This window comes from Buteo buteo, chromosome 10 (genome assembly GCF_964188355.1).
Source record: "Buteo buteo chromosome 10, bButBut1.hap1.1, whole genome shotgun sequence".
Lineage (NCBI taxonomy): Eukaryota > Metazoa > Chordata > Aves > Accipitriformes > Accipitridae > Buteo > Buteo buteo.
This window is the reverse complement of record NC_134180.1, coordinates 28633255-28650486: the sequence shown is the minus strand read 5'-3', so window position 1 is coordinate 28650486 and position 17232 is coordinate 28633255. Positions and strand designations below refer to the sequence as shown.

The window sequence follows — 17232 nt, the reverse complement described above, 5'->3', positions numbered from 1 at the left end:
GACATTTGATTTTCATTTTTTCCTTTTAAAGCCATGCATAATTTTGCAAAGCAGTTATTGTCTCTGTTGTTAAATACTCGTTTTAAAATGTTACAATATGGTAATTGATGATAATTTTGTTCCATGTTTCAGATTCATTGATAGATTTGAGATAGCACAATTTTTTCAGTTGAAAATAGGCCTTATTGGAAACGCTCAGCATCACAGTGTTACCATGAAGAAAATCAGTGTTTATACATCTCCCTGCTTGCAATTTAAAATATTATATGAGTAGGGGGTGAATCTGCTCTCAGAGGATAAGCAGTAAACATGGAAACAAAAAGGTGTTAATGCATTGACCTAAAATAGATCAAATCTAGGTCTCCCGAATGAGATGAGAAAGGATCGACTAGTTTTGTTGGGAAGATAAATGATGAAAGCACATAAATTCTGAGCTTCCACTTCTCCAGAATATTTTCAGCTTGGTAAAAATAGATGCATACTTGTGTTTATATAGAAGCTTTTTTATGTAAATAGCTATTTGAAAAAATAACACTGAAGCTTTTTTGTTTATATAACATGAAGAAAAAAATGGTATTGACCTACTGACTCTTAGAAATTGTGACCTGTTTGTGTACAAGTTTCTACTATTTTTTTTCCCCTCTATTTAAGGCAGGCTTCCTTGTATGACGTGCTTGATGAGGAAATGGACTGTCGTGTCTCTTGATGATAAACATGGTGAAAATGGCTGTTCCGCGAATGCTATTTTAAGGCATAATTAAGCACAGTGGTTGCATGCAGTTTTCTGAGCCAGAGTTACTGAGCTGGTAGCTGAATGGTGGTTGATTGTGTAGCTTTGGTTTTGGGGTGAAATTCTGAATCTTTATCCTAAACCTCTACTCTCAATTTGTAGATTGTTTTTTAAAAATAATAAATAAAAATACTGTAGGTATACATGGACTAAGTCTACATTTCAGTATTCTCATTTCACTACCACTGTAGCCAAAGGAGTGACAGAGAAGATAAGGAATACAGTGGAGGGAGTATTTCTGTCTACTACTGACTCCTAATTATATCTTCAGAAAAATACATCATCTGTGAAAATTCTTTGTGAAAAATGAAAGAGAAACAGGTTTGGTTTGGTTTTACCTGAGAGTTCAATGTCATAGAATTGCATAGGGTCACTGAATTCAGGTTGTAGATTAATTTCACAGGAAATTTAATGAATAAGCAGTGTTTTAGAAACATACTGGTGTTTGTCTTGTAAGGCTAGTTGAATATGCTCAACTATTCTGCTCATATCACTGCAGCTTAGAAAGGTTGGTGTAAGGTTTTAGGTGAAGCTAAATAGCAGACAGCATGAATTACTCTTGAAGTTTGAGGCAAAAGTGCTATTTTTCATTCCTGAAAAAAGTTTGGAAAGTGACTTCTCAGAATTTTTGTTGGTTTAGGTTTGAGGTAGAATCCATTCGAAAAGGAAGTTAATATATTTATATCTTCTGCTGTAATGAAATACCGTAACAGGTCTGTTTCTATGGATGTTCTTTTACAAGGAGTTACTGCTGAAGCTATGGGTTTGCTGAAGGGGAAGGAGCTGTTGCTTGTCGGGTGGAATTTGTGTTGTCAGTCATCTAGTGTTGTGGGTTTGAGTAATTTGCCATGTGGTCAATGGCCTTAGGGGTTTTTCAGTGGTTGATTTTGAAATTTAACATCTTTGCGTCATTATTTTGATATGTAAAACATACAGGTTTTTCTAATGTGCCTTGGATTCTTGGTTGATGCATGAAACAAATGCATGTGTTTTGTAAAATCCTCAGAATTCAGTAGGACAGAGGTGGCTCAGGGCACCATGGGCCTTGGAATATGTTTTAAAAAGCTGACTGAGCGCACGTGTGATTGTACAGCCTGAACTGGTAACCAGGTCGGTTGTGCTGCACAGCCAAAGGATGAAAGGGATGTGATGGTAGTCATCAGAATGATTGATGTCTTTCATTCTTAGTTTAGATATCTTGACTGTGACCACTTGCAACTATATGGAACCTATGTTTTGATTTTTGTTTTGTTTTCTTAGTTGCTTGTTGCTCTTTGAAAGATTGAAATGGGAAAGGAGAACGAGGCTGCTGGTTTTGAATGTCGACACAGTAAGATCAGTGTGAATCTTTTATTCTTGAAATGATACAAATATTTTCCAAATTTGTGCATAATGAGAGAATGCATTAACAACTTGAATAACTGAAATGGTCAGGAGAGTCACCACTAGTGCATCTTTCTGTCATCTTCATAGTCTCTAAATTGCAAATGAATGGGTGATGAATAGTTGAATATTATTTGGTCTCTTGATTCAAAATAATATCAGTATACTTTCAAATACCGTGGAATGACTTACAGAGATTTAGCTGAATAATTACTATATATGTGTGTGTGTAGAGAAAAATACATGTGAAATATGAAATAATGCACAGAGTACATTGTGTGAATTGATTAAAGCTTTAGAATAACTACTAGTTGGGTACAAGTCAACAGATAATTCTGGTCTACGGTTGCCATGGAAACAACCAGTGCTTGATATAATTGAGAACATCTTAAAACCTCCTGGTGTTTGCATGCTTTTTTCCCCCTGCCATTTTGAGTTGCTTTAGACATGAATAGGTAGCATTGGTTAGAACAGTAGTAGTTAATGAGCAAAACCAAATACCCGTGTCCTGAATATTGATTTTGGTTTACTACTGGTATCTTGTGCTTCATAGTTTTTGCATCACGAGGAGCTCATAAGGAAGAGCAGCTTGCTGGATTCTGTGTGCTCTCTCTTTCCAGTTAGTGTATAAGTGTGTTTAGAGATTGAAGCACTGATTTGTTAGAGATTTAACATACTTCATCAACTGTTGGATTAATATTAGGAGCAATATGTTTCTGAAAACTAGCTTTTCAGCATGAATGGTAAGTCTTTTCTATTACCTTTGGCACTATTTTTTTGTTCCATCTTCACAATCAGGAAAAATCTACCAGGTTTCCCTTTCTTGTCTGCATAGCTGCATCGACTACTGATCTCTTTGTTTTTGTAATCGACTCACTGTGGGTGTCTATTAAAAATTACTAGTCTCAAAGATTTGCAGGTTTCGTTAAACATTTTGCTTTGCATAACTGGCATTTAGTATTTGAAATTTTATTTTTAAGCTTTCTTTTAGAAATAACTGTTACAAATCATTAAGTAAGGCACAGAATCTGATTTGGAAAATTTTATAATTGAATGATATACATGTCGGTTCACTTAATTTTCTGTGCCACTCATAATAAATTATTTTATGTGATTTGATATAAATCAGAAAGGTCTTCTGAAATGATTGTAATTGTGACTTAAAAATTCTAAACCAGCTTTTGTTGGTTTTCATCTGAACAAGCTTATTCTTCTATGGTTTTTATTCTTTCTAAATGATGGGGTAGCAGAATAGTTGAGGTCATTCATGGAAGTAGGGGAGGGGAGTCTCATTTGAAATGAGATACTGTAATAGGTCTAGTAAACTTATCAGGCAGGTATTTGCATTCCAAAACCACTGTGACTACTTATTATAAGGTACTCTGAATTTAATGGAATTATGAAGTACTATATTCTTACTTGGAATGTTATTGAAAGTTGTACCTAAATCTATAAACTCTGTACATTTATATCCTTAGAAAGAGATATCCTTTGGAAATTGTTTGCAAAAAACCCAAATATGTTAGTTTCTGAAATGATGCCTTTTTGTTTCAAGCAGATAGTCTGGAGCTTTGGAAAATGACTTGAGATGGTTAGAGATTGCTTGAAAAGAAAGAACAGTTAATCACGTATGTGGGGTTTGTGTGCATCTCTGTGTGGTTTTGCTTTGTCCTACAAATTTAAAGGACCATTTTTACGAAGGTTTCACTTTTGTACATGGCAAGAGATAAAGAGTGGGAGGAGTCATCGCACTGCCTTATCTAATATCAGCTTATGTATACACTGAACTCACACAAATGCGTCGAGGTCGTCTTCCCTGGAATGAAAAGCGTGGCTGTTGTTTCCTTGGTGTACAAAGTACAATACACAAATGTCGAAACTGGTACAGTTATAATGAGACAAGGTTTCCGAACTTTGTACGTGCATTATGGAGATTTTATGTTACAGCGTCGTGGCCGTTGAAGTAAACCTAAATGCGGGCTGTCCCTGAAGGAGGTGGCCCAGCCTCCCTGGTGGGCCCCAGCCCCGTGGGGACGCCGGCGGGGGGAGCCCGGCGGGGAGCTGGTGAGGGCCCGCAGGCCCACGGCCGGCCCGCGCTCGCGCCCCGGGGAGGCGAGGGCAGCCTGACCGCCTCCGTCGGGCCTCCCGACGCCGACCCCCGCTCGGCCTCTCTGGGAGGCGAGGGTGAAACTACAGCCTCCCTGTGCTTCCTCGACCTCACGCCGCCGGCCACCTTCACCTACGGGTGGAGAGGTCTCTCCTCGGGTCAGAAGGTCTCTGCTTCTCACCGGTTGCCAGGCTGGGTTTTCCATCACCGTCTTCTCTGTGTCTCTTCCAGTTAGGTTGTACTTACCACAGGAGTTAGGGATTGTGGAAATCAGCTCTATGGATTTTGAGTTTTGCTGCTTGGGTGGTTTATTGGGGGAGGTGGATTCTGTTATGGTTGAGTCATTTTAAGGGACAGGATTTCTTACAAACTAGGTGAAAAAGAGGTTACGGGTGGTTTGTTTTGTTGGTTGTTTCAGGGTTGTGGTGGTGGTGGTTGTTTTGCTTTCTTTTCTTTTCCCTGGGGCTATATTCTGCAATTTGCATCTCTGGATTTCATTCATCTTGACATCCAGGCTCCCGATTCCATTAAAAATAGAAATAAATAGCTGCAACTTTTACCAAGTGTCCATTCACAGTCAAAAAGATCTATAAATGGGAAGTCTAATTTTGACAAGTTAAAGGTGGCTATCTCCTGCTCCATCAAGTGAGGATTAGATTAAGTCTTCACTGTAAACATTTCTCCATTTAAACCACTTCTGCTTTTCAGTGCACCTTGCTGGCTGTCTTCACTGCAACAGCATTACATTATGCCCTGTCAGTGGATAAAATCAGATGCTCTCCTTGTGAAAGATTGCCAAGATGCAAGTGAAACCTCAATGAAAAAGTGATACATTTTCTTCAGCTGCAAATACAATTGGCGCTTTTTTTTTCCTTTTTTTTCCAGGAGAGCTTCAGTTATATGTTGGTTTTTGTTTTTTTTCTGGAAAGACTTGAAAAAGGAAAACTGTTTTTCTATTTCTTTGGTTTAGGGGTTTTGTTTTGAAACATTGGAACATTCTTGAACAGATAAAACTGGAAGGCCAAGTAACTTTAATAGCCCTAGCTCCCAGTTCTGAAAGGTGCTACTCTGCTAGATCTTCTCTTTGACTAGGAATAGGCTTAATACTGCCAAGTATCACCAAGTACATGATTCGGCTAGTACTTTCAAATACTGCAAATAGAGGTAATTGCTGATACAGACATGTACACTCGTAAGATAGTAGTTACCAAATGGGTGTGGAGACAAATGGAGCAGTATGAGGAAAGAGTGTGAGGAATGCTGATAGACTCTGCTGAATTATTGTCCAGCTTTGTGTACATGAGATAATAGGAATGTTTCAGGAGTGAGGGTGAAGGGAGGTAGTGCAAATACCTTAGTTATGTGTGTTGGGAACATCTTTTAAGAGCAAGGGATAGCAAGTCGTAACTAATTACTCCCACTGCTGAAAAGACTATAGAAAATGGAAGGATGCCATGGAATTTCCAGGTGCCAGAACTATATATCTTCCTATATGCATCTCATGGGACTAATGGTTTCTTGCTTTCAAAAATTCCCCGATGTTATCTGTTAGCTTCTGACAGTGGACTAGGATCATTTCTTAGGTGTTGATCTGGGTTCATGTCTTGTTCTGATTCTTGTACAAAATACTTTAAAAAAGGCAACACAAGAGCTGCTGCATTGACATAGTTCTTAAAATGCAGTGTTCCATACAGTGAACAGTCCCTCAGCGTGCTTGGTTTGGAGTCTAAGCAAAAAATGAATTTAATAAAATTGAGGTTTCTTCCAAAGGAAAGGGTATTTAGTATATTGTAATCTTGTATCTCTTGAACTGTGACTTACTCTAGTCCCTGTTACATTTCTTATGTATATTTTGTTACAAAAAAAGATTTTCTTCTTTCCTTGGTTTTTACTTTACATCTCAAATTGTTTACATAATTATTTGTTGCTGGTTCCTCTAAGAGTTGCTGCTGGTACTGCTGTTGCAAGCCAAAGATCGCAACAGGAGTTTCCCAGCTTTAATTATTGAGGTTCTTACAGGCAGTTTTGTAACTTGAATAATGTTTTGGTGTTTTCCTTTATTCATTCTAGTTGCTGACAGACACCAGCCCATTAAGAATTCATGTGGTTTAATTTTTTTCATATATATTTTTTACAGGATTTGCAACTCAATTCTGTGCACGTTTTATGCCTGCCTTTTATTGAAATAAGCACTGACTTTAACCAGTTTCTCTTTAAAGTCCCATTCTTTATCAGAATGGATAGTAAACACTCTTACCTACTTTTTGCCTGCCCTAATCCTGAGGCAAACAAAAACTTGTTGTTCACTGGATGTGTTGAATTGTGAAATGTGTTTATTTACATAAGACTTCCTTATTCAGGAAGTCAGTCTCTCTGCTATTTAAGGTTATAAATGAACTTCTCCTGCTTGGCTAGTTACTGCAGGCAACCCTTTCCTGTAAATATTGAAAGTGTGTTCTGTGGGAGATATGTCAGTATAGCAATGTGTGAGAAGCTCAAATCTTGCAAAGAGATGAAGAGCTATTTTGCTGATTTACCCTGACAGCTGTGAAGATGTGTCTTACTGATCCCAGCACATGTATATGAGAATTTGTGTAGTTCTGTTAATGCAAGGGCTGGGACAAAGTAGCTTTGTGGGAAGTGGACTTAGACATGAGTGCAGTTAAACTAAGATTGGCATATCTACTATTATTTTGATGCCTTGTATGAAATAGTTGAAAAAAGAAAAAGCAACACAAGAGTTGCTCTTTTCAAGTAACTTGTAAAATGCACTGAACAACCCCTGCATTTGTTTCATTTGGAGTATAGGGAAGAAATGAGTTTCGTAAAACGGGTTGCTTCTAAAGAAAAGGGTATTTGTGCACGAGTGTATCTAGTATTATGAGAGGCACTGCCTGCTTGCAGGCTATTTATTGGTCAGTCAATAAGCAGGTCAGATCAACTACTTGATTTGTAGTTTTTTATGCTTACTGTTTCTAAGAATCCAACCGTAAAACAGACTCTCAGTGATAGCTGCCCAGTAATATATTATCCTTTTTAGTCACTGAACTTTTACAAAGAGGGAAGGTGGGGCAGTAATATGGAAAGTTGGTGCTAGCCAGTTAGGCAGTATTTTAACAGTGCAGAGGCTTAACTAGAGGAAAACTGCAGCAGGTGCTGTAAACATTTTGCTTGGTATGTGGTTTTGACTGTAAGAGGAAAATTTGATTATCTTGTATATTTGTTTTTAACTATTAGAATTCGTGAAAAACCTTTACTCAAGAATTTGATACAAGATATTTTATAGTAGTGCCCTAGAAAATTTTGTTCTTGGAACTCATTCTTAAAATGTATTCTTCTCCCCCCCACCCCCCACCTCCATGGTAACCATGGAAATACATGCAGTGCAGAAACAAGAGGTGTTTGAATTTTCACAATTTTTGCACAGTTTTCCATTTTCTTTGTAAAGTAATACTGTTACATTTCACACAGGAAGGCGGTCTTTTACACTATATGTCCTGTGGTAGTTGCAACATTTTAGATTACTTGCTGATCAAAGTTCAGCTATAACCACAGAGGGTGGTACTGCGCAGATGAAGCTTAATTCCTAATTGCTTACAAAGCACATGGATGTATGATAATTGAGGCTTTTACATGTTAAGATTTCTTCACATAACCTTTTTTGTATTAACTAATTTTATACGTAAGGAGTGTTAAGTACTGCATTTGAAAGTAATTCTATTGAAGTTATAATTTATTAATTTAAAATTTTAAGTTAATAGAATTAACTTTACCTAATACATTAACTGAAAATTAATAACTTAAAATTAGAATTATTTCTCAGAAGTCTTTTCAGTAGTCCAATGCCATACTTTCATGGTCACATTACACTAGCACAAACTGGCACTCCTTCAGAAAATGAGCTGTTCTACTGCCCCACATATTTTCCCATTGCCACCCCACTTCTCCCTTCCCTCACCCCAGGAGAAGCATTCATGTGATGAAAAGAACTGGGAGCTGCTGTGGATTAGAATTAGCTTCCCTTGTCCTCCCCTGCCTTCTGTCCATTACTTTTAATCTGGCCTAATTCCCTGACCTGGCTTGGCAGTCAGCCACAAGGATGCTCTTGCTCTTTCAAGGAAGGTCATGATAGAGAGGCAGGGATGCATGACTGTAGAAGGACAGGACTGGGGGGGGGGGGGTATTTATACCAGCCCATACTGAACACTGAACTGCAGCCTAACAAACCAAACTGCTATTTCTTGGACTTTTAAACCTCAAAGCATGTGGATTGTTGCAAGAAAGGAAGCAGATTTACGAATGTGTCATCTCTGGTAGTGTAGAATAATTCCCTTCAATGAACTCTTTAAGGGCAGGAAGAAGGTATGAGAGAGACTCCTTTCCTTAGGCCAGAGCTTAGTTTTAACATATTCCAGAACTAACTGGATGCCAGTTCTAACTGATTGGTTTAGAGAACTGGAACAAAAAATCAACTCTTACCAATCAGCAAAAGGTTGCTAGTAATGCTTTAATTTGAAAGGAAAGTTTGAGCAAGAGAGGTGCCACCCTGAAGGACCAAAGTACCTGAAGGGATGGAATGGCTTTCACCCACCAGGAATCTGCAGGAGACTTTAAGTCATGTCCCTTGTTTGGGTGTTCAGATGAAGCTATTCTGCTTGTCTGCACTGAGGAAGTCTTGTATATAGTCAATAATTAAGGAGTTTAATAATAAATCCCAGCTTGGTTCATAGGTTTTGGTTGTTTGTTTTGGGGGTTTTGGCATTTATCTGTGTGTGTCTTGAGGGAGGAGTCACTTTTTTAATGAAGTATATTTGTTTATAAATTTTGATGAGCATTGGGTCTGGATTCTCTTTTAGATTAAGACAGCAGAGTTTTTATCTCATCTTGGTTTTGGTGGAAAATGATTGAATCAGCACGTATATGCACGTACAACTCTGCTGAGCAGAGCTTGTACAAGACTTGATTGTGTTCATGACTGAATAAATTTGCTGATTTACATTATGCGTTTGGGAGTTTTTAAACAAAATTTCAGGGATTCATATTTTAAGTGACTCTGCTAGTTGGGTTTGGTCCTGTCTCCCCAGACTGGTCTCTGTTATGTTGTACTTTTGGCATTAGCAGGGTTTGCCACCTCTATTTGGACCAGTATTTTATGATTTCATAAAAACAGTAAGGGGGAAAGACTGAAAATTGGATTTGTAAATAAAATTTATTTTATTATCTGTAATAAAAATAGAAGGAAATCAGTCTGACTGTGGCAGTTGTGTGCACTAGGGTATCTACTGCTCACAATTCAACAAAGACAGGTATTATCTCTGATAGCTGAAAACCTGCCTCCAGTTTTGGTTTGTCTAAATCTGTCACATCTCTTGTGCAGGCTGTTGCTGTCTAGCCAGCCAAGTAAAGAGGTGAACATTAAGTAAGACTTCAGTTTTAATTTACAGCTTAAAATTATAGCCTGTAGCACTGAAAACTAAAATAATAAAATAATAAAAAAAATAATTAAGAAGAAAAGCTGGGCTCTTTACAGAGCTCTTAACTGTTGCAAATTTGCTTTTATAAAACTGACAAAATACTGTCTAGCTCAAGACTTCAAAATCATGGACAGGATTAAAACAAGATTTTGTCTGTGTTCCAAATTGTGAGTTGTAAGTGATAAGAACAATTTGTATTTTACCATTACTGCACATCATAAATTAATTCCTGAATGTGCTCCCCCAAAAATCAGATTCTAGTGCTCTCTTTTAGTCTTTAGGCACTGCAGCTGTAATCAGTCTTAATTTCCTCTTCATCCTGTTCTTCTCCCTTTTTCTCCATGGTTTTTCCATGCCCTTCTCTTCTCCACTTCTTACCAGTCCTTCCCTGTATTCCATAGAAGTGTTTACAGTGTGCAGTTAAATTATTAGCGCTTCCATTTTAATAGCAAACTTGTATGCAGTTAATAATTCTCACATGACCATTCATTTACTAAGAAGTTTTAGGTTGTGTATCCCACCAAATGGGCTCTTTCAGAATTGCTCTGTATGTTTGGGGTTTTTTGTTTGGTTGGTTTTTTAACTGAAGGAAGGCTTTTATGCATTGCAGCTGGTACGTTCGTTTGCTTTGCATCACCTGGTTGTATCATAATTAGTGTTTGTGCTGGTTTTGGCTGGGATAGAGTTAATTTCTTCATAGCAGGTGGTATGGAGCTGTGGTTTGGATTTGTGCTGGAAACAGCGTTGATAACCCAGGGATGTTTTAGTGACTGCTGAGCAGTGCTTGCACAGAGCCAAGGCCTTTTCTGCTTCTCACACCGCCCCACCAGCGAGGAGGCTGGGGGTGCACAAGAAGCTGGGGGTGGACACAACTGGGACAGCCGACCCCGACTGACCAAAGGGATATTCCGGACCACAGAACGTCATGCTCAGCATATACAGCTGGGGGAAGGAGGAGGAAGGGGGGGACGTTTGGAGTGATGGCGTTTATCTGCCCAAGTAACTGTTACGTGTGATGGAGCCCTGCTTTCCTGGAGATGGCTGAACACCTGCCTGCCCATGGGAAGTGGTGAATGAACTCCTTGTTTTGCTTTGCTTGCACGCGTGGCTTTTGCCTTCCGTATTAGACTGACTTTATCTCAGCCCATGAGTTTTCTCACTTTTACCCTTCCGATTCTCTCCCCCATCCCACTGTCGGAGAGTGAGAGAGCGGCTGGGTGGTGCTTAGTTGCCAGCTGGGGTTGAACCACGACAGTTTTTAAATAGAAATGTAAAGTAAAAACCTTGCTCTCAAAGTAAAAAACTTGATAAATGAGATATTAAATTGATGCAGAGTTCATTAATCTAGCCTTAGTGACTGCAACTCTTAAGGCAGAAACAAGCAAAACCATAGCCAGTCAGTTTTTCACAAGAGGGCCAGTAGGTATGTCTCACTGCAGTGTTAAGACAAGATTGACTTGCCCTGTACCAGGCGTATATCACATTGGACTTTTTTTCCCCACCGTTTTCATATTGTGAGAAACAAAGCATTTTGTTCTTGTCAATGGTCTGTTTCAATGATACCATTTCAGTTTGTGTTTTGAAATGCTTCCCAGCTATTAAAATGTTAACTGGTGCTCACACTACCTCCTCTGAGTGTATAATAATATTTAACACTTAGTTGTGTTCATTTTCGAACACTTGTCAGGGTAGAGAAATCTTCTTGTAAGCCTTGTGATACTATTCCTGCTAATCAAAAGAGAAATTTAAAGAAATTTAAGACAACAGGTTAATGGTCTAAGAATGGGACTTAGAACTTGAATCGTACACTACTCACTTGCTTCTGAAATGTGGTACAGTAACCACAGGATTACTGGGGCGTCTATATACATCTTGATAATGTTTAAGGCTATAAATATTGTTTTTATAAAAATGAAATATACATATATATTTACCAGAATCTCTTCATACATATTCATTTTTCCCTTAAATGAAATTTGGAGATTTAATTAAATAGCCCATTTAATTCCAGACTTCAAGTGATTATATTACAGTTTTGGAACAAAAATTGAATTGTGTTTTGATAAAGGGCATTTTAAATACCAAGCAGAGATTGGCATTTAGCGCAGCAGATGGGGGCTTGTAGTGGTGCCCAATGTTTAGTCTTAATCAGTTTAGTTCTTGCTTTCTTGCCATGAATCCTATCCAAATACTTTTTTTTTTTCCTCCCCCCCCCCCCCCAAAAAAAAAAAAAAATCTGGCTTGCTGGCCTTTGTGGGAGATGTGCTTGAGAATAACAAATACAGTGCATGTGGGAGGTGGGAGAAAGGCAAAGTAATTCATGGTAACTCTTCAGGACTGCTGCATCTGTGACCCTTTTCCCTCTGCTGTCATTGCACCCCTGCAACTGAGAGGTCCTAACCCATTAAATTTTTTTCAGGGGCTTCCTTCTGATTCATTCACTCTTAAACTGTGTTTTAGGCCAGAGTGCTCTTTACAGTACTCATACCCTTCGTTAACAATTTTTTTTAATAAGACTGCTAACTTTTCATAAAAAAGTTAATCAATAAAAAAAAATACCATGCATTGTGTGAATATACTGTTAGATAACAATCTCCTGCTGTTTGAGAGCGGGCTCAGGGGTATTTTGGTTTTGTGTGTGGTAGAGGTTTTTTCATTTGTTTTGGTTTCTGGGTTTGTTTTTTTTTTTAATACCTCCTTGTGTGCCGGTATTACCTAGGAACCTCTGGATCTTGAGTTCTACTTCCCTTAGAAATCTCTTCCAGCAGACTTTCCTGCTTATCACCATGTTGTGTTGGTTCTGAGTACAGCTCTCCACAGGCCCAGTCTCCCCTTGATATGCGGAGGGGATAGCTTATATTTTGTCCAGCTGTGTGCGCACCTGTAGCATTTCTTCTGACCAGGGTTTGAACTGAAGCAGGCAGAAGTTACAAAACTGCTTGAAGTCTTTCAGTGGGGACTCCTCGGCCATTACCCCATTTCTTACTACCTTTTTCTGAATCTCCCCAGATTTGCTACTATATGCTTTGGGTGTCTGCATTGCATAAAACTTGCTTCTCCTGCCAACGATTGCTCTTGTTGGTCTCAAAGAGCTAGGTTTGCGCTGTGTGTTTGTGTCTACCTAATCCCTGGACCACTGTGCATCTTCTCCAGTTCCAGCTGGTGTCCTTCCTAATGCATCCAGTTGTTTTGACCCGCTGCTGTGGCCCTCACTGTGCCAGTGCTGTTAGTCATGCTTTGCTCTCTCCTTTTAGCACCTTCCTTTCTTGAGCAACAGCTTTTCCTCTTTTAGTTTCAGCCTCCTTCACTCCAACTTCTGCTGTACCAATGAAACTAGACTGAATAGGGACTGTTTGCTGGCCTTTGCATACCCTCCTTGCATCCTCATCTTCACTTCACTCAGCTATATATGGGTGATCCTTGCTCTTCAGTGTTTTTTGACAGTCTTACAAAACTAAATCATGCTTGTATGGTGACCGTACAGGATTCCTGTATGCATTCCAGTTTGCATACAGCAAGTTTAGGCTTTTCAAGGGGTTCTGTTGCTGTTGTTGGGTAACGGGACTGAAATTTGATTGTGAATTTTTTTTGGAGACTGCTTGCCATTTCTGTGCTATCCACCACATGCCATGCAATTCACACATGCTGTCTTTTGGAACAAAGTGCTAAGTAGTGGGAAGATCACCAGATTACAGGTTTTATTGTGATCCGGCATGCTGCGATGAAGATACATACACTTTTGTTAGCAACAGTTCCTTGGATGTGTGTGTCTTGGAATAGATTAATTATTAAAGATGCCAACTTGATCTCCTGAAGTTTTGTAAGCTGTGCTTATTTCTGTGATGCATCATCTTTTTTTCATACTGAATTTAGCTGCCTTTGGGGTTGTTTTTTTTTTCTCTTTTCTTTTCTCAAACATTCTGTGACTTAGCATGAGTCATTCTGTCTGTGTGGGAAAGGGCTGGTTTATTACGGGGTCTGTTCTTGAGTGGGGAGGGGAAAGGGTGGAATGTATTTGTGTTTTCTATGTGTTTGTTGTGGAAATGCATAAAACTTTTTTTTTTCTTCTCTTTCTTTCCTCTCTTCATCATCTCATCTGTGTGGGTGAATGTTCCTGCAAACCCTTGGGGAACCTATAGAGACTTTTGGTATGCTCATTCCTTCATTAGTGCCCAAAGTCACAGATGCTAGGAACAGTTTAAAGACTAGAAAAGCAAACAAGAGTCACATCGTCACAGTGTAAGGTGGCTAAAAATGTGCACTTGAGGAAAACATCTAAGTAATCATCTAATAAACCTATTTGTTTGTATCATCACAATAATACCAATGGCCACTACTATCCAGTTGGCTTAAATTTTGATTCTGTGCTACAAAAGTAGAAATGAAATGTGTTCTCCTGTAGCAAGAGCTAATGTTTTGTGATTGAGATATAATTTTTAAAAGTACCTATCCTGTTTCAAATTCTAAGTCCTATTTTCAGAAGTGACTTAAGTTGCCTAAATTCTCTTTGAAATCACCTGCTGAATTGTGTTGTGGTGTAGGAGACCAGGTGACCTCTGAAAATGAGAACCAGGCACAATTTGACCCACTTTCTCATTAGGAAGAAAATGTAATTCTAAAAAAAACACACCACAGAATATGAAATCGTTTTTAAAAGATAGCAATTTTAAGATAAGTGAGTGCCACTAGGTAGCTTTATTTTGAAAATACGTGTTCAGTGCTGCTTTCCAAGAAGAGAGAGAAATTAAAGTAGAGTAAGGTAGAGGAAAGCTTGTGGCTTGCTTATATTCTAGAACTGCGAGATTTTTCTTATGCTTCCACAATCTGAATATTTCCAGCTGGATCACATTTTTTTCATCAACAGCTTTCTTTATTCCATAAGTAGGACAGAGAGAAAGATGACTACATGTAAATGTCATTGTGTATTTTTATAAATACTGAATAATTATATTTCAGTGCAAAATATGTGGAAACTTAAAATATTTATTTATATGAACAATGGAGATAGCATGAGGGATATTTAAGACATAATGTACTGTAATAACATGAAAAAAATGAGAGCAATTATTTCATGTTTTGGTTGTGCTATATAGTGTTAGAGTTAACATTCATTTCTAAGCTACAGCCACTTAAGTTTGAAGGCTTAGCTTTTTGGTAATCTTAATGATCATCTTAGGTTTTTTCTTGTCATTAAGAGAAAATAATATTCATGCTACTTTGACATAAATTGATGTTTTAAAAACTTCATCGGTGGTCATCACTTTATCAAGTCATCTCTGTTCTCCTAATGGAAGAAGGATCATCAGGCATGAATTTGGACATTGTTAGCTTCCCTTTTTTGTGTTGAGAAATTATTTCATGCCACAGGAAATCCTGTCCTTTTCTCAAATTAGGATCATTAAAAGTCATTACATGAGTAACCCCCATAATTCAAAAACAATGGAAATATTTTCCCCAGACAGGATAAATATGTCAAACATTTTTACTGATTACCCACTAAAATATTTTTAACTCTCAGTGAGTTTTAATACCAATTTAAAGTAGTTCCTTTGATATAAACTATGTTTTTCTTACTCAACCATAAGTTTAGGGTAATAAATATGTTCCTTCTCTCTAATATTGCTTGTTTCTCTTAAAACTACTGAGTGGATATCATGCTTTAAACACTTTTCTAACCTTGAGGTCTGCCAGAACTTTTGACAATTTTTCTGAAATTTCCGTTACATTTGCTGCTCCATCAGAGCCACTGACGGTGGGAGCCATAAACCTCCCTTGAGTATTTTGTGATAGTTAAGTCCTATAGCACACTTGAGAGCGGGGTGGGGCAGGGGGGGACAGGGACAAAAAAATTCACAACCAGCCTTCTCCAGGGCTGCCATTGTTTTTACTGCTGCTGTAACTGTACCGGTAATAAAAGAGAATTTTTTTAAAGTTCTCTGTGTAGACACTAGTATTCTCCGAAAAGTAAAGTACAAAAAAGTTGTGATTCATTAGATGATTGTTTACAACCTCTTATGACCTAATTTTTTATGATCATCAGAAAGTAAAATACAGTTGCTAAAACATGTTTTTCTAGATACTGACCAGAATAATCTTGGCACATTGCTGAGTATTTTTAGAAACTGCTTGTGGCAGAAAATCACAGTACAGAAAATCCACTGTTATTAATATTGTGTTATGTGAAATGATTCAGAGAACACAAAAACAGTATGATATTTTCTTCTTGATTCTGTGACTCTTTCAGAACCACAGCAATGTCTGAAAACACCTCCCGTTTATGACTGTGCATTAAGTAATCTGCATTGATCTGGCTGATAATTGATACTCAAAAAAACAGAACAGCTGAAGACGATCTGAACAAAATATGTTGGTGCACATTTTGAACAGTCATCCAGAATTTTGCTATTATACATGCCTTCAATTTCAGTGGAAAATCAATTCTAAAAATACATATTCTCTGACTGTGGGCATGCCTAATGTGCGGTGGTGTTGTAGCCCTGTGCTTTGTCTTTGCTTGCAGTAATGCTGTCCAGTTGGTACTTGAGCTTGCAAACAGCCTTTAAATAAAGGTGATGAGGGGAAAAAGCAATGAGATTGACATTATGCTCAATCAGCTGAAAGAAAATGTAACTTTTATGTAACAAAAATAGATAAAAAGTCTGTCTTTGTGGAATGGCTGTTTATAAAAGTCAGGTGTTTGTGGTTTTTTCCCAGTCAAATTAAGAACATCTTACATCACCTTAAAGCCTGCTTGCATATACACTATTGTGAGTTATTAGAGCTGGTGTAAAGTAATTTGTGTAGAATGATGTAGTTACTCCAGAAAGCTTAGAGATCTCCTGGAGATATTGTAGAAGTTCTAGAGGCATTGGTGCTTGCTTTCATACATGATGAAAAAAGCATATTATGAGTTGAAGAATGAAGTTGATAATGAAATTTACATATTTTATTAACAAAGCATCTCCATCACATCCATGATGAATTACACTAATTAAAATGTACTTTTTTGTGTGTTTTCAGTGAAAGAGTTCCTAGCCAAAGCCAAAGAAGACTTTTTAAGAAAATGGGAAAGCCCCCCTCAGGTATCAGTCATTTAAGCATTCAATGATTTTCTCTATTGCACTTTTTTTAATAATGTTTTCAGTGTGTTATCAGTCTGTAATGAGCAGTGCAGAAAACAGAAATAAGTTTAATGCAATTTTTAAAGGAGTTTCCATTTTTAATGTCAGTTTTGTCATTGAAATTCATTAGCAGACTCTCGGGTCTTCTCCAGATTTGAGCTGATGAAATGCTCGTAGTGAACAACAGCTTTCTCTTACTGAGAATGATGTTCACCATCAACACGACAAGACTCAAAATGTATTGGCATGTTTTAGCTGGCATTTTATAACAATAAGCATTGACACATCTGTAATTTACCCTGTTAATAATTTCCCCCATGGTGTTAGGGGGAATTAAGGGTATTAAGTTGACTGCAC

At 37.9% G+C, this 17232-nt stretch overlaps 1 protein-coding gene across 2 annotated transcripts in view; it reads left to right on the top strand.

The window, feature by feature from the left end:
• PRKACB (protein kinase cAMP-activated catalytic subunit beta) overlaps positions 1–17232 on the top strand; it is a 75751-nt gene that overhangs the window by 38878 nt on the left and 19641 nt on the right. For both annotated transcript variants that reach the window (XM_075039125.1, XM_075039124.1), the window contains exon 2: positions 16775–16836. In XM_075039125.1, coding sequence (XP_074895226.1) covers positions 16775–16836 — 62 coding nt within the window. The remainder of the gene's footprint in view (positions 1–16774; positions 16837–17232) is intronic.